General features: G+C 35.8%; 1 protein-coding gene across 2 annotated transcripts in view; it reads right to left on the bottom strand.

The window, feature by feature from the left end:
• The window catches only part of LOC150104861 (E3 ubiquitin ligase Rnf121), a 167556-nt gene that overhangs the window by 57869 nt on the left and 86549 nt on the right, over nt 1-23138 (bottom strand). For both annotated transcript variants that reach the window (XM_090396019.1, XM_090396018.1), the window contains exon 5: nt 8829-9057. In XM_090396019.1, the coding sequence (XP_090252145.1) occupies nt 8829-9057 (229 nt within the window). The remainder of the gene's footprint in view (nt 1-8828; nt 9058-23138) is intronic.

The raw sequence follows: 23138 nt of genomic DNA on the forward strand, positions 1-23138 counted from the left end.
CTAGAGAGGCCCTTTTCTGTACTCAAATATTGATGCAAAAATGCATAGAAAAACAGAAATCTGTCTTTATGTGTTTCATAGATTTTGAAAAAGCATTCGACAAAGTCAGACACGCTAACTTAATAGAAGTCCTTTAACAAATAAGGCCAGACGAACAAGACATAAGACTAATAACAAATCTGAATTGGAATCAGTCAGCTACCATTCATTTAGACAACATTACCACCAGTGATATTAACATCAAAAGAGAAGTGAGACAAGGATGTGTGCTCTCACCACTCCTGTTCAACATATACGCAGAGGTAATCTTTAAAAAAGCATTGAAAGAATGTCCAGAGGGAATCACAATAAATGGAAAGATTGTTAACAACCGACGATATGCAGATGACACTGTGCTAATTACAGATAACATTATGGATCTCCAAAAACTCATTGACAGAGTATACATAGAAAGCCAAAGAATGGGAATAAATATAAACATCAACAAGACAAAATACATGATCATCAGCAAACATCCAGCCTCATCAATGAAACTAACACTCAATGGGAAAAATATCGATCAAGTGTCAAGATATAGATATCTTGGTTGCTGGCTTAATGAAAGGTGGGATCCTGAAATAGATATAAAGACAAGGATTGAAGTTGCAGGGCAGTCCTTCATGAAAATGAGAATACTATTCTGCAATAAAGACCTAAACACAGAATTCAGATGCCGAATGCTGAAATGCTACGTGTGGTCTACTCTGCTCTATGGAATTGAAACATGGACATTGAAGGCGACAACCATCAAGAAAATCAAAGCCTTTGAGATGTGGCTATACAGAAGAATGCTAAAGATATCATAGACAGAAAAAATTACCAATGAAGATGTCTTAAAATCCATTGGCAAAGCTAAACATCTTGTACAAATAATCAAGAAACGAAAAACATCATATCTTGGCCACATCATGAGAAACAGCAAATACCAACTTCTACAAACTATTTTGGTAGGAAGAATTGATGGCAAAGGAACTAGAGGAAGAAAAAGAATATCATGGTTTGACAACATCAAGACATGGACAGGAAAGAGCAGTGCACAACTGCTCAGATTAGCACAAGAGCGCAGTTTGTTCGCCAAGATGGTCGCTGACCTTCGATAGAAGATAGCACAATAAGAAGAAGACTAAGCTCAAAGAAACAAAATATCGAGAGGGACAAATGTTTGTTGTTAGTTTAAGGTGTTTGGAACATTTCAAAAATCAAGCAGGACTGCATAATTGCATAATGTTAAAGGTAACAGAGGAAGCTGTCAATGTTGATGAAGATGTTGCAAAATTTCTTGCGGAACTGCAAAAAATCATTCAAGATGGTAGGTATGATGACTGGCAAACAAACTGGGTCTATTTTGGAAGCAGATACCAACTAAAACTTACTTGGCTGCAAATAAAGTATCACAACCTGGGTATAGTCTCAAAAGACTAATTAATACTTTTATTAGGAGGTAACACTGAAGATGATTTTAAATTGAAGACTATACTGATGTACCATACACAAAATCCTAGGGCTTTAAAAGGATACAAGAATAAAACTCTTCCAGTCATTTTGTGTTCAAATAAAAACAGAACTAGTGACCAAAGCCCTATTCAAAAAATGGTTTGTGTCTTCTTTTTGTCCAACAGTTGAAACCTATTGCAAGAAAAATAATGTTGCGTTTGAAGCTCTGTTGCTTTTAGATAATGCATCTGGACATCTTTCTGCACTTGGCGACTTAAATGAAAATGTGAAAGTTGTTTTTTTTACTGGCAAATATGACTTTGTTGTTGCAACCCATGGACCAAGGGACGACTGCAACTTTCAAGGTTTACTATTGCCATAGAACATTTGCAAAGGCACTTGAAGCTATAACTGGTGACAATGCCATTTCTGCACCAGAATTTTCAGAAAAAAATATATATCAGCAGCCACTGAAAATATTCGTGCAGCATGGGAAAAAGTGATAGTCAGCAATATGAGGGCAGTTTTGAAGTATCTTTTACTCTCATTTGCACAAACGATTTTACTGGCTTCAAAGGATGTAGTTCAGTCATTGAAGACATAACCAATATTGGTAATGACCTTAGTGTAAAAGTTTTGAAGCTAGCCTTCAAGAATTACTGAATTTACATTCAGAACTGCTAAGTTCAAATAGAGGAACAGCATACATACGAAGGAGCTGAAGACCAGAAGTGTGGGCCAGATGAAAATGTATAGCAAAGATGATACTAGTAAAAGAACTAAGTGAAATATTTCACATCATAGAGAACTTAAAAACAAAAAAGGTAATGGAAGTTGATCCTCACATCAAAAGAAGCATGTTATTTTTCCAGGGCCTAGAGAAGTTTGTTATTGGAAATTGTATGATGATAAAAGGAAAGCCAACACTGTTCAAATGACTCTGTTCAAATATTTCCGTAACAAACAGTTTCTTCATTGTGTATTTTATGCAATAAACATTTAATTCTATAATTAAATTTTATTTTGATTAATATGTTTGTTTTGCACGATGTGTTCATGTGATGAATTAATCACATTAATCAAGGTCAACTTGAATTCATAAAAGAAGCATGCTATGGCATGTCCACTGAGACGTATCACCATTTCATATTCAAAAGGCCCATCTGAAAACTTTCCTAGAATCATAAAAAATATGGTTTACAGGTTAACACACAAACAGTTGAAAAAAATTTCACCTTTCCTCCAACTACAAAAGGACTGCCTGCTCCCACTGGTACATCTATCAGTTGATACAGCACAATGCTTTTGCAAAAAGCACTATTATGGGAACAGGAACAGTAGATATGCTTCCATGAACAGAATCTGCTTCCTTAAAAAAGAAAAATCAGGAAATCAGACTATGCTATCAATAGTGACCACAGAATCAGATGAGAAACTACGATCATCTGCCATTAGATACTTTTATTTTGAAAGAGGTAAGATTCTTTTTTTTTTTTTTTTTTAATGCGACTCCCACCCAAGAAAGGTTATAATCCTATAGTACATTAGCACAGTGGAGCTAAGGATTATTTTCTATTTTTATTAATTTTTTATATGATTTATTTTGTTTTTACATAATCCAGAAATCCTGCTCTAAAGAGCAGGCATGGAAGTTTTCAAGCCCCTTCAGGTCTCCAATAAGTAGAGCAGTTGTCTCACACTGAGTGATGAAATTCATCTCTCACTTAAAGACATTCATGAACATCCATCATGCCCACAAAAGGATTTAAGCTCATGGCTTTTTTTTGTTGGAGAGCAGATATGCTAATGACTCAGCCAGCCAACCAACCAACCAATCATGCCAGTAGGAAGACTTTTGGAGTATTTTGAAGAACTGCATATGCAGCACTTCAAAATACACCTAATTCAAACAGAAAATGTTACACAACTATACCTCAAGTTTTGGCCCTGCATCTCTACCAAGTGTTTTTTTTTTTTTTTTTTTTTTTTTTTAATACTAAGGGATCTCTCTCTCTCTCTCTCTTTTTCCTCTTCACACACCCTCAACTGTGGCAATTCTTACTAACATTAGCACTATATTATTAACTTTATCTTTTATTGTATTATCAACTATTTTCATTTTCATGTAAAAATTTCTATACTTGCTTTTTCTAATAGTTATGTCAACACTTCTATCAACTTGACGATTATAGGAGAGCAATTAGTTTAATAACAAAACATACTGTGTCGCATGATCTACATCATGACAAAGAAAAAAAAAAGCAAATTATTTGGCCAACTAATCCATCAGGCCAGGAAATTTGGAATCACCTGGCAGAAAGGAAATTGATAAGGGGGGGGGGGAATATATATATATAGAAGAGAGAGAGAGAGAGAGAGAGATGGAAGAAGATAGTGATATGAAGCAATTTACTAGTTTAACTGCTGCAAAGGTATATCAAGAACTGACCAAAAGAAATGCTCTTAATGAGTTGTAGTAGTCAAATCTAGAAAATGTGCAGTGCAGAATAAATGACTAACTTTTGCTGCGTGTAAATAAAATTTTATTACTTCTTTAGCATAAATATAGTAACTAAATTAAATATAATTACTTAATTACCAACTAAATTATTTTGAACTAAAATAAATGAATTTATAATAATTTTTATTATATAAAGAATACAAAATTTTAAGTTTAAAAATGCTATATAGATAAAGAATTGATCACAAATATGATAGTCATTGGTATTAATTTGTGCTGTTGCTTGTTAAAGAAGCAAAATCTCATATGATTTAGCTTCTTTAATTGAATCTTCTATCTTGTGATACCATAGTTAAGAAGGATAAAAATCCACATTTCTGATCTCAGTAAAGACAAATGAATTTGCATTAAGATACCACTGTTTCTGAGAAATACGGATATTACATTTACGACAAGGTTACTTCACATTCACCATTTAATACTCCATAACAATTTCTAGTGCAGAAAGATTGACCTTGGCATATCTATACTATCAATTTCAATTTCTTCAACACTGTCATTTCTCTCAAAACTTCTCAGTCATATTAAAAAGATCATACAACTTTCTATTTCAGGCATGACATTTTGCCTGCTCAAATATAAAATACTGTTCACAAATTTGGGACCCCCCCCCCCCTAAGCCTTAAGGAAAAAAAAAAAAAAAAAAAAAAAAAAAAAAAAAAAAAAAAACCCTCAAAACCTTCAGAAATAAACAAATGAGATTGATTAATATTTTTTATGAACGCCTCAGTATATTCAACTGACTTGCAGTATTGTAATATACTACAAGTCTTAAGCATCCATGGATGGAAATGATATTAAAAAAAAGCATTATGATTTGGAGATACTATCTTGTTGGAAATGGTATTTTCATCATTAATTTCAGTATTTCAATTTTCACTGACCTGATTGCCATTCCAGGTCTTAACAGATCCTCAGTGGAATCAGGTGGAAATTCAGACTAGCTTATGATAGTCCATATTAAAGATAAGTTATACACATTTGTTATCAAAGGTACAAAGATGCCATATGCCAGTGTTGAATCTTGAATGGAAAATTTTAAATTTTTATTTGATTTATTCAGGATTCAACAAGAATTAGAAAATAATTAAGAGATACTTGAGCTTTAGTATAGAATGAATAATTTATGTAAAGATACAAAACATGAATCAGATATGTCAATTATTCTGTGTGAAGAATTATATTTTAGTAAGTTGTAACGACCATAATATGTTCTATGTGAAATGTATGTAATCTAAGGTTCAAGGTGCTTGGGCAAGCGTTATGCTTGCAGCAGTGTAAATTATCGGAAAGTGGCTCAGGCTCGAATTCGCAGAAGACACGGTGACCTGGATGGACTAGCGGGAAAGGAAGATGAGTGTTGGGCAAAGATTCGTAAGAGAAAAGAGGGCGCTAAAGGTGCAAAATAAAAAGGGTTTGCCCCCCTTGCAGAGAGCTTCTTCTTGATTGTCGTTTTTTCACCTTTGCTCGTGTCTTGACCGTTTAGTTATTGACCTGCTCTTCTCAGACGAGCGGTTCTATCTCGCCTCGTGATGGATCCAGGATAGCCCGTAGATGTTCAATATTGGCAGCCGTAGTTCCCATATATGTGACCGCTGAGACAGTGATGTGGAATAGGACAACCAGCAACAGAACCGGACAGTGTGGACAGATCACCAGCCATGCTGAAGGGGCAGACGAGACGAACGGCATGTATGACCATGTGCGTAAAGGTAACTCTACGATGTTCGTTCCAGACCCAGTTTCAAGGAAGGAGAACCTAGCACTGTATGCAGAATGTGGACTATCTTGGTAAAGTAATGTTTTATTCACCTTTACGTTAAAGGAGAAGCATGCTGTGAAATAAGTGTGAATTGCAGTTAAGTATTAAGTGTGAAAGGACATTCTAGTAAGGAACTTTAGGTGATTAGTGTTAACTGCAAAGGTTTAGCTCTATTGGTAACTTTGTCTCAGATTGTGAATTAAGTAGAGTGTGATAATCATGATTTGTAACCTTTAACATAGCTTGATAGGATAAATTGGAAAGATTAGAATTTTGATAATTGTATTGTGTACAGCAAATTAGTGGAGGCTTAAAGGGAGCTTATGTTAGATTTCCAATTAAGTTCTAAATATCAATAATAGTTCCTCACCCGAGTATGATTTTTATCTAATAGTGAGAATGAATGTAACTATGTACAAATTAATGATCTTAATAAAATGTTCTTTATGTTTTAACCTGAAAATAGCCTGTGCCTGAATTCTACTCATCGCTCACAAAATTCGGAACCTAATGCGGAGTATATTTGAATATATTGGCCACGATTGCAAGCACCATTGAATATAATTAGTTTAGATAATTAGGTGCTGAAGGATAAGTGTAAGGATAATCACCTCTGTATTATTTCTGAGAGAAGTTCCCTGGTTAAGAATTCCTCCTAACCTAAGGATACTGGCTGGCACAGTGGAACAAATAAATTTGCCAGTATCTGACGGAGAAACAACTCCAGACAGTAATTACAAAGGATTTGTCTCCAAGAAGGAGACAGGCCCTTTGTCCGAGAGTTCAATACACGTGGTTACTCTTTGTATTCGACCAAGTAGATAGATAGCTTTCTGAGTCTAGCACCATAGCTTGTGTTAAGATAGACTGACTACCCTGAAAATCCTAAGTCAAAATTAAAGTAAATCAATTAACACAAGGACGAGATATTAATAGATAATAAGAAAATACAAAAAGAAAACAAAGAATAACACCAGGTGATGTTTTTTTCGACTTTTTCTTAAAAAATATTATCTTGTCTCACCCCCCCCAAACAGATGAAAATTTTTGTTTACATTTGCACTGGAATTCAAGATCATTCCCAGATATTAATGTACTTGCTCAGTTTTGAATATTTAATTTCCACATATGCTAAATGTCATTTATCATCATCATCAAATTCCTGCCATGTACCCTCAAGGGGTGTACAGGATATGACAGTACTACATGAAAAAATTACACCATTACTAACTTCCTATCTACAATTTTCCTCCAAATCAGTCTGTTACTTGTCAAGACTCCAACATTATCAGATCTCATATTTCTATCGTCTAAGGCACTTTGTACCGTATCAATCCACCTATATCTTGGTCTTCCTCTGGGTCGTTTTCCTGCCAACCTGGCAGAGAACACTTGTTTTGCTAATCTTTCTTCTCCCATTCTATTTAAGTAACCATACCATCTGAGATTAGCTCTGCTAACGCATTCCTGGATGCTGACAATGTCAAGTTCTTTCCTAATATCCTCATTTTTAATATGATATTGCCATTGATGCCATCTGTTCATGCCTCTAATCTTTCTCAGGACTCTCATATCTGCGGTCTCTAGTCTTTGGTCAAGTGTTTTACTTCTGACCCAGCTCTCAGATCCATAAGTTAAAATTGGTTTGAACACAGTCTTGTATACAGCTAATTTAGTGTTCCGACTAATTTCTTTCTTATTCCATATGAATTTATTCAGTTGACTTCCCACGATACCAGCTTTGCTGATTCTGTTGTCTATTTCTATATTTAGTTTACCATCTTCAGTAAAAATTGTGCCTAAGTAGCTGAAATGTTTTACTTGTTCCACAGGTTCTCCATTCACAACACAGTTGACATTTTCAATGATTCTGCCTATTTTAATTGTCTTTTTATTGCTGACCTTCATACCATATCTATTACAACAGCTATTCAATTTAGTCAGAGAATCTTGCAGACTTGTAGCAGATTTATTTAGAAGTATAACATCATCCGCATAAAGCAAAGAGTTTATATTAACATCTCCAATTTTGATATCATGTTTAATACCACTTTCCTTCATAATGTGGTCCATATAGATAATGAATAAGAGAGGGGATAATGTACATCCTTGTCTCACACCAGATTTAACATTAAACCATCTTCCTGTACTTCCTTCAATTCTAACTGCTGACTCACAACTCAAATAAAGACTAAGTATTGCTTGATATAATTCCCCATTGACACCATATAACTGCAGCGTATTGAATAGCTTCTCTCTTGGCACCTTGTCATATGCCTTTTCCAAATCGACAAAACTTAAATACAGATCTTTGTTATATTCCCATGCTTTCTCGACTATTTGTCGTAAAGTGAAGATCTGATCCTGACAGCCTCTATTTGGCCTGAATCCAGCTTGTTCTTCACCAAGCTTTTCTTCCACAATTCTTCTCAACCGTTTCTCAAGTATACTTACATAGATCTTGCCAGGAACACTCAGTAGGGAAATACCTCTGTAATTCTCACATTCAGTTTTATTTCCCTTTTTATATATGGGTACTATGAGAGCTCTACTCCAATCATCGGGAATTCGTCCCTCTGTCCAGGCTGCCTGAACTATGCAGTGCAGCCACTGTAAGACTTTTATACCACCATACTTCAGCATTTCTGGTCGAATATCATCTACTCCTGCTGCCTTTCCACATTTCAAGCCTTTGATGGCTTTTTCTACTTCAAGTATGGATATGTATTCCTGACTGCATGCCTGGTCAGTGTTTTTTATCACTGTGCTGTCATCACTGCTTGTTTCATTTAGCAGTTTTTCAAAGTAATTACTCCAAACTCCAAATGTCATTTATTTGTGTCAGTTATTTATGGTTTACTATAGTGGGCTCGATTCAGATGTCAAAGCAGACACAATCCTCTCTAAACAGGATTATCAAAAAATATTTTAAGGATTCTACATCAGTAGTGACTACCAAATGACTCACTAATTTCTAATATTACTTGTATAACTTTATATAAACTTCTCTGGTTCCATCATCATACATTATTTTACAAAACTTTGATATTATGCTAATCATAAAATACCTACCCCAATTGTAGCTGCCATCTTGTCCGTAATAATTTCAGATATATCTCTACCTAAAACTCCATAATATAGTCCGTAGAATAGAGACATAAGGCCGGCATCCATCCACGGCTGTGGACGTGATCGGAACATAAGATTAACTCCCAGTAATGTCATCATTATTATTATATACCCTATAACACCTAAAGCATAACTCAACATATATACAAGGTAAAACCACTTGTATACCAACCTGCAAAATAAAATTTTTATGTTAATTTCATTTGGATTTTCAGGAGAACAACATTAAATTATGACTTAAATGAATGAGTGTGGGAAGAATAATACTGAACATTATAACCAGCTATGAAAAATGGGAATTTAAGACCACAATTGTGAGGGGAAGGGAATAAATATGACAATCAAAAAGAGCCAGAAAGCATATAAACTTTATATAAGATTGTATTGCTATATATTTAGAAGTGAAATGTTTAATTAATGGATTATCATATATAATCCTGGATGGATTATATATGATAATCCATCAATTAACTCCTGGAGGGGTTAATTTTTTTTATGACAATCTCACCCACAAAAGGTTGTAAACTTATAGCACATTATTTAACTCAGACACTGTTATTTATAATCCAGAAACCAAACAGGTACTCTTTTTTTCAAGCCACATCAAACTACTAACACAAAGTGGTTACTTCAAAATAAGCAATGAAGATTACCTACTGACCAAAGACAACAAAGCATGCATCCATCCATCCATGGCAGTCGAATTCAAATAACAGCTATCCTCCAAATTGAAGCTGGAGAATAGAGATTGGGACTTACAGGAGATTCTGCTGCACCCAAGAATTACTAATATGAAAATGAAGGAAAAGGGCAAACAAGGCATAATCTACACTGTATTGCAAAGATATTAAAAGATAAAACATGCCAACATCAAATCCAAAACTGTCTCGAGTGCAATATATTCAGAAGTTAAACGTTTTAATTTGTAGTGGATTAATTTAAGAGTATAGTATCATCTGCATGAAGTACAGAAATGAATTTAATTTCTCTGATTTTCATATCAACTTATGACAACCAAAAGCTAAAATAAAATATAAACTAAAACCAAAAATATAGTATAATGATAGTTTTACACCTGATTTCACATAAGACCATAATTTTTGGCACATTTTCATATTAACAGCTGAGCTGCAACACATAGCACTCATAAAATGGCAATTATTTGCTATCTGATTTAAACATTATTTCTGAGACAAATCATTTAGACCATGTTTCTTAAATTTTTTGAGCGAACCAAAAAATATTTCATTTTTTGTGGAACCCTATGAAAATTTCCATAAAAAATTATTGGAAAGAAATTGCAATTTACCAATACCTGCAAAATATTTTAATCAAGAAATATATGATACATAATATAACAAATAATAAAGTAACAATTGTTCCACAACATAAGTCAATTTAATAAAAAATTAGTATTTTACCCATTCACTGAAAGTTTTTTTTTTTCAGAAACCACATCTAATAAAATTGTAAATGTCTGTATATTCTGGAGACCTTATACAGGTTTTTTTTCTCAGAACTCTTAAGTTCCACAGAACAGTTTAAGAAATGCAGGTCTAGGGTATTTTTGCAGTCTGCATTTTGCAAATCATGTAATCATGTTCTATTTTAAAATAAAAGCATGGTTATAGAAGTAAGAGATATCATGGATATATCTTCATTTCGCAGTCAAGTAACTGAATTTCAAACTTAAGTCAATTCTGAAACTTAAGTTTTAGAGACTAAAAAGCAACTAGTAGTGCACTATTTTTTAAAAGACATGAACTCTGCCCATTAGCTAATATATTATTTTTGTTAGTGCTTTAGGTTTCACTAAGCCTGACAGATATTTCAAACTGTTGGTTCTCATCAGAGACTAGACAGAAACCCTAAGAGGGCCAGAACTCTCCTCAATATTGTAGCAATCCTATGTCAGAATGTTCTATTTTTTATATGTGAACATGAACTTTCAAGTCTGTGCATTATTATAATCCAATAAAGCACCAAAAATTTTAATTTGGTACAGTTAATTATAGAAATATGGGATATTATGGATATCTCATGAGATATCCATAATATCCCTTAGTCCAGGACAGCTATCAAAACAGCGAAATGTTACAGCACTAAAAATGCAAACATATGGGTTTCTGGGCAGAGTTCATGTCTTAAGCATGCAATACAAAGGCAATTCATGTCAGAGGCTGTATTCTCACAAGCTCTCTAAGTCAATTTTGAAATTTGAAAGTTTCAAAATTGACTAGAGTCTAGAATAAAACAGTTCTCAAATTTCAATACAAAATAAATACCATTGAAGAGTCATTTAACCCGGCACTGGTGAGGTGGGAAAATGTAACAAAAGTGGTAAGGTGGGGCTCCACAGACCCACCCAAATAATGTAGTGTATTATAAAAATCCACATCTTTTTAATTATTATTATTATTATTATTGTTCCGGTCAGCTCCAAGGAGTTGACAGACTCATCGAGGGAGGCCCTAACATCATGTCAAGAACAACTATTCGACATTCACACAGTATCTATCATACCTTGCCTTGAACTCATTCACGGTCGTAGCACCCACAACAGACTCTGGAAGCTTATTCCACTCATTCACCACTCTCCAAGTAAAAAACCTAGCTCTAACACCCTTGTCAACCATGCTCTTGCCCAGCTTTCATTCATGGCCCCTAGTCCTCCCACCACCAGTCATATTTTCAAAAATATCTTCTGGATCAATCTTATAGAAACCCTTCAGTAATTTGAATGTCTCAATCATATCACCCCTCCTTCGCCTATCGATCAATTTCTGCAACCCACAAATCCTCAACCTATTCTCATAAGGTTCATTCCACACACCTGCTATCATCTTGGTCACTCGCCTCTGGATCCTCTCCACTTTCTCCCCATTACGAAGAAACCCTGGTACCCATAACTGAGCACAGTAGTCCAGATGGGGTCTTATCAAGGCTCAATACAGAGGAACCACAACTTGTTTGTCTCTGCATGTTAAAGTATTTCTCAGAAGCCAAGTGAGCTGTTTTAGTCACTTTTGCAATGTGACCCCTAATCTTCAATTCCCTATCCACCAACACTCCCAAATCCCTGGCCTCATCAATCTCCTGGAGTACGGTTCCACCAATGTGATATACTGCTGCTATTCTTTTCACCCCAAAGTGAATAACCTTACACTTTGGCAGATTAAATTGACATCCATTTTTCCTAGCCCAGTCCTCCAAACTATCCAAATCATCCTGTAAAATTTTGACATCCTGTGCACTAATAATTGCTCTACCCAACTTTGCATCATCAGCAAGCAAGTGAACACTTCCTCTCAAATTCTTTCCTATATCATTGATGAACAAATTGAAAAGCAGTGGTCCAAGAACAGAGCCCTGTGGCACTCCACTAGTCACAAGCAGTCTTTTAGACTCCACTCCTGAATAAACCACTCTCTGGTATCTCTCCTTCAACCACCCTCCTATCCATCTCACAACCCTATATCTATGTTATATAATGGTGTTATTCATCCAATTAATCCCTAGTTGATTTATTATTCGGACTCTAGGTATACAGTCAGCCATTGATTCCAGCAAACACTTCTTAACTACCTCCCATGCACTATCGAATTCTAGTCCTTGCAGTTGTACATGCCATGGCACTGAACCAATCAAACTCCTAAGCTTGTCATAATTTCCAGCCTGATAATACCACATGTACCCTGTCTTAATTGAAAATTCTACACCTTTAGCCACCTCCCAAGCCAAGACCCTATGATCACTCTCACCGATTGGTGGCAATGTGGTCATATTTGTTACAGCCAAATCCTTAGATGTAATTACTAAGTCAAGCACTCTCTGACCCCTAGTATTTTCCATTACATGCTGTCGCAGATAGTTATCCCTTAATAACCGCATAAAATCCAATTCCTTCCTCCCGTGTGTCCTCTCCTCACTCCAATCAATGCGACCATAGTTGAAATCATCATCATCATCAAATTCCTGCCATGTACCCTCAAGGGGTGTACAGGATATGATAGTACTACATGAAAAAATTATATCATTACTAACTTCCTATCTACAATTTTCCTCCAAATCAGTCTGTTACTTGTCAAGACTCCAACATTATCAGATCTTATATTTCTATCGTCTAAGGCACTTTGTACCTTATCAATCCACCTATATCTTGGTCTTCCTCTGGGTCGTTTTCCTGCCAACCTGGCAGAGAACACTTGTTTTACTAATCTTTCCTTGCCCATTCTGTTTAGGTGACCATACCACCTGAGATTAGCTCTGCTAACGCATTCCTTGATGCAGACAATGTCAAGTTCTTTCCTAATATCCTCATTTTTAATTTGATATTGCCATTGATGCCATCTGTTCACGCCTCTAATCATTCTCAGGACTCTCATATCTGCGGTCTATAGTCTTTGGTCAAGTGTTTTACTTCTGACCCAGCTCTCAGATTCATAAGTTAAAACTGGTTTCAACACTGTCTTGTATACAGCTAATTTAGTGTTCCGACTAATTTCTCTCTTATTCCATATGGATTTATTCAACTGACTTCCCACCATAAGAGCTTTGCTGATTCTGTTGTCTATTTCCATATTTAATTTACCATCTTCAGTAAAAATCGTGCCTAAGTAGCTGAAATGTTTTACTTGTTCCACAGGTTCTCCATTCACAACACAGTTGACATTTTCAATGATTCTGCCTATTTTCATTGTCTTTTTATTGCTGACCTTCATACCATATCTATTACAACAGCTATTCAATTTAGTCAGAGAATCTTGCAGACTTGTAGCAGATTTATTTAGAAGTATAACATCATCCGCATAAAGCAAAGAGTTTATATTAACATCTCCAATTTTGATATCATGTTTAATACCACTTTCCTTCATAATGTGGTCCATATAGATAATGAATAAGAGAGGGGATAATGTACATCCTTGTCTCACACCAGATTTAACATTAAACCATCTTCCTGTACTTCCTTCAATTCTAACTGCTGACTTACGACCAAATAAAGACTAAGTATTACTTGATATAATGCCCCATTGACACTATATAACTGCAGCGTATTGAAATAGCTTCTCTCTTGGTACCTTATCATATGCCTTTTCCAAATCGACAAAACTTAAATACAGATCTTTGTTATATTCCCATGCTTTCTCGACTATTTGTCGTAAAGTGAAAATCTGATCCTGACAGCCTCTGTTTGGTCTGAATCCAGCTTGTTCTTCACCAAGCTTTTCTTCCACAATTCTTCTCAACCGTTTTTCAAGTATACTTGCATAGATTTTGCCAGGAACACTCAGTAGGGAAATACCTCTGTAATTCTCACATTCAGTTTTATTTTCCTTTTTATATATGGGTACTATGAGAGCTCTACTCCAATCATCGGGAATTCGTCTCTCTGTCCAGGCTTTCTGAACTATGCAGTGCAGCCACTGTAAGACTCTTATACCACCATACTTCAACATTTCTGGTCGAATATCATCTACTCCAGCTGCCTTTCTACATTTCAAGACTTTGATGGCTTTTTCTACTTCAAGTATGGATATGTATTCCTGACTGCATGCCTGGTCAGTGTTTTTTACCACCGTGTTGTCATCACTGCTTGCTTCATTTAGCAGTTTTTCAAAGTAATTACTCCATACATCAAGGATATCTTTTATTCCAGTTTTCATGTCACCTTTATCATCTCTAACTCCTTTTACAGCACTCTTTCCTCCATTCCTAAGCTTCTTCAATAACCTCCAGAATATTTTGCCACCTTCTTGATATTTATTTTCTATATTCTTGCCAAAGTCCTCCCACGACTTTTGTTTAGCTAGTTTTACACAGTGTTTAGCATTCTTGCATTTGTCTCTATATTGTCTAAGAGCACAAGCTGACTTATTTGACAGGAACTTTTGATATGCTTTCTTCTTTTCCTTCACTGCCTCTTTAACTTCCTGTGTCCACCAGGGAGTTCTGATTTTTCTATCCTTGCAGACAACCTCACCACATGCCTCTCTGGCTGAATCAATCAGTGTTTTCTTGAAGGCTTGCCACTGAATCTCCAAGGTTTGGTTCCTGTTCTCAAACTCTTTCATTTTTTCTTCAATAATCTTTGTTTATTTTAGTCTACAGTTCACATCTGAGAGCTGCTCAACTTTTATTCGCTTTAAAACTTTCTTACATGTTATTCTTTTCAATATGAAATTCAATTTTATCCTACTCAAGACTAAATAGTGATCACTTCCAATTTCAAATCCTCTGTACACTCTGGTGTCCTGCACTAGGGAGAAAACATCACTATCAACAATAACATAGTCAATGAGACTTTTCTTATTCCTAGCCTCTTCTCTCCATGTGAATTTGTGCACATTTTTATGTTGGAACATGGTGTTAATAATAACCAGTCCATGTCCTGAGCAGAAATCCAACAGATATTTGCCATTATTATTAGCTTTGCTCTTTTCTCCAAATTTTCCCAAAATATTTTTGTATGTCTCACAATCATTTCCTACTCTGCTATTTAGATCCCCAACAAGGACCAACTTTTCCTTTTTCATTGTGTCAGTTGATTTTTCTAAAGCATAAAAAAATTCCTCCACTTCTACCTTAGTAGAACCTTCTGTGGGACAACAGGCACAAATAAGTCTCATTGTCCAGTTCCCCATTCTCATATTTGCCCACATTACTCTACTTGAGACTGCCTGCCATTCAAGAAGATTAGCCTCGTATTTTGTGTTGAATACTATGGCTACTCCTTCTTTTCCTTGATTGTCATTGCCTGAATATAACATTTTGTATTTATTGCTCAGAAAGATCTCACCAGTTTTGGTCTTTTTTGTTTCAGTCACCCCTATTATGTCGATCTGGTACTTATCTAATTCCTCAGCTAGTTCCATTTCTTTGCCATTCAGGCTTCTTACATTGATAGTACCGATCTTGAACTCTGGTGATGTTGAGTTGGGGTTTGTTTTCAGATTTGTTCCAGTAGCTGACTTTTCGCTGTTCGCCCTGGTTCCCTGGCGAAAACAACGGGGGCCTTGTTTAACCGGGCGACGCCCCAGCCGGCATGTAATTTTGTCATGTTGTACCATCATTTTTTTTATTTTGGTTTAACCAATAAGAATACAATTTGGTCGGCTAAATCCCAAATTGCCAGCCCATCCTCGTTCGTTCAGTATCCAAGTAGATACCCAACAGGGTGCACCACGAGGATTGGACATTAGGTCAGAAGCCCTGGTTGGGTCTCCGCATTCCTTTAAAGGCTATGTGGAGGTCTCCTCTCAGTTATCTCCTTCCACTCATTTCTTCTATTTGCTTGTGCATACTGTCACCACCATCTTTTCCATCACCTGGTGTATAGCAGGACCCAATTGTATATTTAGTTCTGCTAGCCACAATCTCACACCAAATGGCCTCAAATGTGCTCTTTTCTCTATCCTGCAATTCAACTTCTATTCTCCTTGGCTGCAGCTCATCAGCTATCATCAACAATACTCCTCCCCCCATTTTATTCTCCCTGTCATTCCTGAACACACTATACCCATCACATTCAATCCCACTAGCTATATCATCTACAGTCAGCCATGTTTCACTAATACCAATAACCTGTGGTCTGGAAGTGCCAACCATGGCCAAAAACTCTGCCTTCTTGTTCCTAATACTCCTAGCATTAGTGTACATGAATTTAAGACCCCCATTAGCCCCAACCCTACCTTGATGCCTTATATTAACTATCCCACTCTGATTTGTTGCCCTTATTTGCTCGGGCATATTTTATTCATTATTAAATTCAACTGCCTCCCTAAGGACTGTATATTTACCCCCCCCCCCTTATTACATCTAGTTTCCCTGAATTTGCACATCCACCAACACTTTCTCAAGTCTTCTTACACCGTAACCATTCAAATGCAAGCCATCCATCTTATATAGATCCTTTCGCCCATCGAACTCACTCCACACGTCCACAAATTCCACACCACTCGTCATACATAACCCACGCATAAAGTCATTCGCAATTATGGCCCTCCTTTTAAACATTTCACTGTCATACCATGGCAAAAGACTAATCATTCTAACTCTCTCACTCTTTTCTTTTGCTACTTCAAACAATTCATTCAGGTCTTCTATCATTTCCATTTTGTCTCCTTTCAAATCATTCGTACCTGCCACAACAATCATTTCTTTCACCCTTTCCTTTTGCTTTCTAATAGACTCAGTTACATCATTTATGGTCGCACCAGGTTGGTACGATTTTGTCAAATCCACTACTATCACACCTCATACTAACGAGTCTCCATACAGCACTCTATCCTTCATTTTGTTCATGTTCACACTCATACATCTATTTTTCCTGTCATACTTTTAATTATTGGCTGGTTCATTCAGTCAACTTTTGCTCATACGCTCTAGCTGCTGTTTTGCCCTTTGTATCGCACCATTCAACAACGCGATCTCACTCATCTTTTTTATTCTCAGTAAAACCATTAATACTATCATTCACTTTCTACATTCACACTCTCACAATTCTCTGGTACAACCTCACTGTTTGTCATATCCCTATTTTCTTCATTCTGAAGTTTGACAAAAATATCACACTCATGATCCGAAATACTCTTCAATTTCTCATTCTCCCTACATTTTCTACACACATTCACTCCTTTATTATCATCTAACCACACTCCGACCGCACTCTGCAAAGCGTACATTTCGCAGCTAGTACACTGAATCATCTCTTTTATACTACCGTTCCTTGATAAAGATGGCAAACCATCATTACTGGCCGCCATTTTCCTTCGTACTGGAGCCATACTTACTTGCAACGTATTTTATCAAATTATAACACACCAAAAACACACAAAAAGATGCAAGGCAAACAAAACTACGCAATATTAAATAAATTTATCAACGATAACTGAAAATAATACTTATCTTATCAGGAGCTTTCACGAACACTACACACTACGAATCCCCCCCTAGCAGCGACAGCCCCAATAAAATATGTTATAAAGACATACAAAATACTCTAAAAACACGAAAATCATTCTAATATACTATAAAACCAATTTTCATTGATTTTATAGTATATTAGACCAATCAATATTAGATTACATTTATTACTTTTACAGCTATTTTGCCTGCTTCTGTGTAGGAGTTCCCCTTTTTTAATGTCATTGGCTTTTTACTCAAGAATTCTTAGGGCATTGCAGATGTATTTTTAGAGACAAATATATGTAGCATAATACAAGAAAATTTCCACATACCTTTTCTTGGATGTTGTTGTTGCCTGTCTTCGTTCTGCGATGTGCATACTTCTGCTGTTATGGTGTTGAAGGGGGGGGGGGGGCAGTGTGGGAGAATTAATTTGTAAAAAAAACCGGGTTTTTTTATATATATATATAAATAATTTATTATTTATATTTATACATTATTATATTTAAGGGTGGGTTGAGCGTTTTTTTATAGGGTGGGAAAAGATGAAAAAGGGGGCTGAAATTAGAAAATGTAAAAAAATGTTTTTTTAGAGGGAGGGGGAAGGGTTTATAGGAAAAGGGTTGACGGGGTGTGAGGCGTATCAACCGTGTGGTTGACGCCTGAACTCATATGGAGGAAGTGGATGCTATGTCATGTCGGCTTGGTGTATCTGCTTTTAAAGTGTTTGTGTTGTTGCCTATTGGTCGGAGTTGTGACCTAATTTTTATGTTGTGGAGCTTCCAACACTCAGAGATTATGTAGGGTCGGTGGACGTTGATTGAGTTCTCGTCACATTTTATGTCTATCATTTCCGATATTCTAAGCATTGTTTTGTTGTATTGTCTGTCTATTATGATGGCGTTGTCAATTTGTGGGGTGTGTTTCTGTTCAAGGGTGTGAACTGCTATTTCTGTTTTCCCTGTACTTTGTATTCTATTTTTCTTTTTGATGTTGTGTTTTTTAGTGTTTAAATGTTCTGGAATAGGGATATTACACTCATGGAAGTGTTCTTGTAGTCTTGCCCATAAAGACCTGATGGTAGAACCTGCGTAGGTGATATCACAGTCTTTTTGGCAGGGAAACTTGTAGACTACGTTGCATTCTTCTAATATTTCTTTGTGTGTGTGATATTTAGTGGGTTTTAGAAGGTTTGCCAATTTTTGGTTTGTGGTGAATACCAGTTTTGTAGTCTGTATGTTTGAAAATGTATTTGTAGGCTTTGTATGTGTTCTGAATGTATGACAGTTTGATAACTTTTTGTGTTGGAAAGTTTGTTTTGGTTGTTGGGTTGTTTTGACGGGTTTTTGCTGTCCTGTTTGCATAATTTATTAGTTGTTTGGGATAGTTTTTATATAAAATAATTAAAAAAGGGGCACTCCTAAACAGAAGCAGGCAAAATAGCCATAAAAATAAGTTTTCAAGAGGAGTAACATGGGAGTTTTCCCAGAAAAAATACCTATATTAGATTACATATTGTTTAAGTGTGCTGTAATTTTTCAGAATAAAAACGAAGATCCACAAAATTAAATTTTTATTACCCAAAAATATTTAACTAATTAAGCATCTTTATTTTTCAACAAAAATATTCTCTTTCTAGCTTATATAATGAACGAACTAAATGAATAATATTTCTTAGGCACTTTGGTATTGGCTTACAAAAGGAACATATACATTATAAGAAGCTAATACAATAATAAACATTTAGCCTTGAGATTCCAATGATATTACTAACTAAAAATTTTCATTTTCTGTAATTGCACAGTCGGGGCACCTTGGAATTATGTGATCGAGATACACACATTTGCTTGCTAAACTTAAACTTGCTTGTGCGCAACAGCCTGTTGTCTATGGCATCAAGTAGCGGATTACGGGAGGGGAAGCTATACTGAGGCATGACTTGCTGCCACGTGTTGTTAAAAAGTTTTAGTCAATTTAAAATCTTTGGGGGTCTGTGACACCCCACCTTACTAATGCTGGGTTACTGCCAAAATGATCCGGTATATGCCCCAGATGGTTGCACTGCACATGCCATAGCACTCAGGATTCAGAGAGGTTATCCGGAATGAATACTTTTCTTGCAGAAATGCAACTCGGAAGTATCCGAGCTGCATTTCTGCAAGAAATTTCTTAAAACCTCTACCAAACTGTCAAGACACTATGCTGGAACCTGTGGTATGGCCTCTGAACAATACCTTGTTTCACAGTAGGCAGTGGACCTTCCAATAGAACTCAGTTCCTGCACACAAGGCGAGGGCCACACAACAGTGGTTGGAAGTGGATATGCCCAACCACATATCACCATTCGATTGGCTGTCTGGAAGTCCTGATCTGAATCCGTTGGACTATGTGGTCAGAGCTTGAGAGAGTATCCTACAAGAAACGGCATTGCCTGAAAGTGGATTTCGAGCAAGCAGTGGCAGAGTTTTCATTGGATGTTGTGCAAGTTGCCATTGATATGTGGCTTCACAGACTTTGGGTCTGTGAAGGCAAAAGGGAGACATTTCAAACATTGAGTGCTACTATATGCACATTATACATGTGGTTTATGTGCTGAAAGCTGCAAATGATTTGCTGATAGATTAAAGGTTTATGTGCTGTTCATGTTGTAACAGTATTTATAGCTAGACAAGGTAAAGTTTAAAATAACACCTGCTCTCTGTAGTGAAAATGCAATACTGTATTATAGTTAACTGAAAACTCAGAGAGTCTCAAAGGACAAATCAAAACATTTTTGAATATGAATAAATATGCAAAAAAAGATTCTGAATAATAATAAAAATGCTGTTATGACAAATAGCAATGAAAATGTGTATACTGTCATACTGTAACCACAATAAAATGAAAATATTCCCTTTGAGGAATAAGAGAATTTATTTCATGCAATAATTAATTCTATCAAGTACACAAATACCAATGTCCATTTAATTCTGTCTATTCAAATTATTTTTTTTTGTCTCAGAGGAAAAAAAGTACAATAATATGATTTTCGGGTCTCTCCCATGAAAAGGTGCCAAAGGATAGAATGGACTTCTAGTCTGTCCTGATTTATACTCACACATAGACCTACACTTTTTTCCATGTAAGCATTTGGAACCGAAATTTTACAGAATAGATTGGTTACTCCTTATTCCTGGAGATATCCTATGTCTGTAGAAGCATGTGTTCACAGGGCCAGTTTGCCTGCTTGTGGGAGGAAAACCCCAGATAAACTGGGGAGAAAAAAACCTTGCAGTCCACACCCAAGACCAGTTAACTTGGTTTGTCTGAGAAAGATCCTAAACTCCTCATGTCAGCGACGGGAATCGAACGCAGGACACTCCTTTCCCGGGCATATGGTTGCGAAGCACATAGCCACTCAGATAACCATGTGGACTACTTCTAGTCTACTGTCACAAATTATTATCATCCTCCCACCCCATTGTATTGTTCTGCAATCACTATGTATGCATGATTCTGAATGAATTTTCTGTTATTCACCATGTGAAGATTTTAATTACTCTTTGCAGCATTCATTTGTACATTAGAATTGCTTTTTATCTCACAAGTAAAGAAAATAATTGGAATATTAGGCTCATGAAATTTTTATAGTGAGAACAAGATTTTTTTTTTTTTACTGAAGTGGGAAGAATTCACCCTTTTGTATCCTCACTTGGCTGGGGACATATTACAAGTTTTTTTTCACTTGATTATACTATAAATTAAAGATGCCAAGAAATTATATTTTCGGTTACATCCTTTATCCAAGTTTAAGGAAACAAAGTTTGTGTGGAAGTCACTTCACAACTGGGTTACTTGTATATCGAGGCTAATGACATAACATCAATTGCCTTAGTATCCCACACTGCATAGTATTACATTTATAATACTATGCAGTATGGGAAGGGCCACTACTCAGACTGGTTTCAACCTTTATTTCAACTTCGACCTTTGTATCACTTCTGGGTCTGATCTCAATGAAACAACTTCAATAAAAGTTGAAGCTGGTCTGGGTAGTGCCCCTTCCCATACTGCATAGTATTATACATGTCCGTAAGGATGTGTGTGTGTGTTACATTATGGGATACTAAGGCAACTGATGTGAAGTCATTAGCCTCTACATACAAGTAATCCAGTTGTGAAGTGACTTCACGTGCAAACTTTGTTTGCTGATACTTGGATAAAGGATGAAACCAATAATATAATTTCTAAGCATCTTTAATTTAGAGTGTTGCAAAATTTCTGGAATATGCCTCACCAGGGAAAGCAAATCAATCTCTCAAAATGTCATCTATAGGTAGCAATCCTAAATGTGATAGACAAAGAATGCAAGTGAAGTGACTAATATTAGATTGGTTTCAAATGTTTAGAAATATGACAAAAACAGCTAAGGCTATGTATGTATGAGGCAAGTGTATTATTTTTGTTAATTGCATGTCTTCTGGCTGATTTGCCTGTTTTGCAGGAAAGTTACTGATGTAACTGCATTCTTTAACCTTCATAGCTAGAAAGGAAGTTTTATTGATTTATTTTTGAAATATAAATGCAGTATGTAATGTATGAAAGATTTTTTTATATAGTGGATAGTATATTATTGAATTTGTCTTTGAATATGTTTCCTTTCAAAACTTTCTTCTATCATATTTTTATATTTTAATTGAAAGTTTGGACACGTTTATGAAAGTGTCAAAAACAAAATATACCACTCTGAGTGAATTATTATGCTACAATAATTCACTTTTACCATACTCTAAAACAATTTATTCAGTAGGTATGCATTAAAATCTCATTTACATAGTGTCTTGAATATAAATTGCACAGTGTGTGTGTTTCCTTTTTCACATTTAATTAACCAAGGGCAAGATCAGAGTGTGTGCTGATAGAGCAAATTCTTTTTCTTGTCAACATATGCACAGGAAAAAGAAACCATTGGCTTTTGAATGTTTAAACTTTCCCAAAAATGTACTGTCAAGTGTAAACAGAATAGCATTACTTCTGATTTCTGAGGGATTTGGTTGGAGTCACATGAGTAATTGTGTTTGTACATGTTTTAACTAATGCGTGCGTAAACCTCAAGCGGATAGAGCCATTTGCTAGTTAGCTATTGCAAAAATAATAAAGATCAGTGTGTAAACTTTGGCATAAAAAGGTGTGATCGAAATTCGGAGCAGCATATTAACATTAAATTTTGTGTGAAAATCAGCAAAACTGCTAGTGAAACATTGGAGCTGTTGAAAGTGGCATGTAGTGTGGATGCTCTGAAAAAGTCAAGTATTTTCGAGTGCATATGAGATTCAAAGGTGGGTGAGAAGATGTGAACGATGATCCCAG

The sequence above is a fragment of the Typopeltis vanoorti genome, chromosome 7, assembly GCF_054136105.1.
Source record: "Typopeltis vanoorti isolate ZY-2024b chromosome 7, IOZ_Tvanoo_1.0, whole genome shotgun sequence".
In the NCBI taxonomy this organism is placed as follows: domain Eukaryota; kingdom Metazoa; phylum Arthropoda; class Arachnida; order Uropygi; family Thelyphonidae; genus Typopeltis; species Typopeltis vanoorti.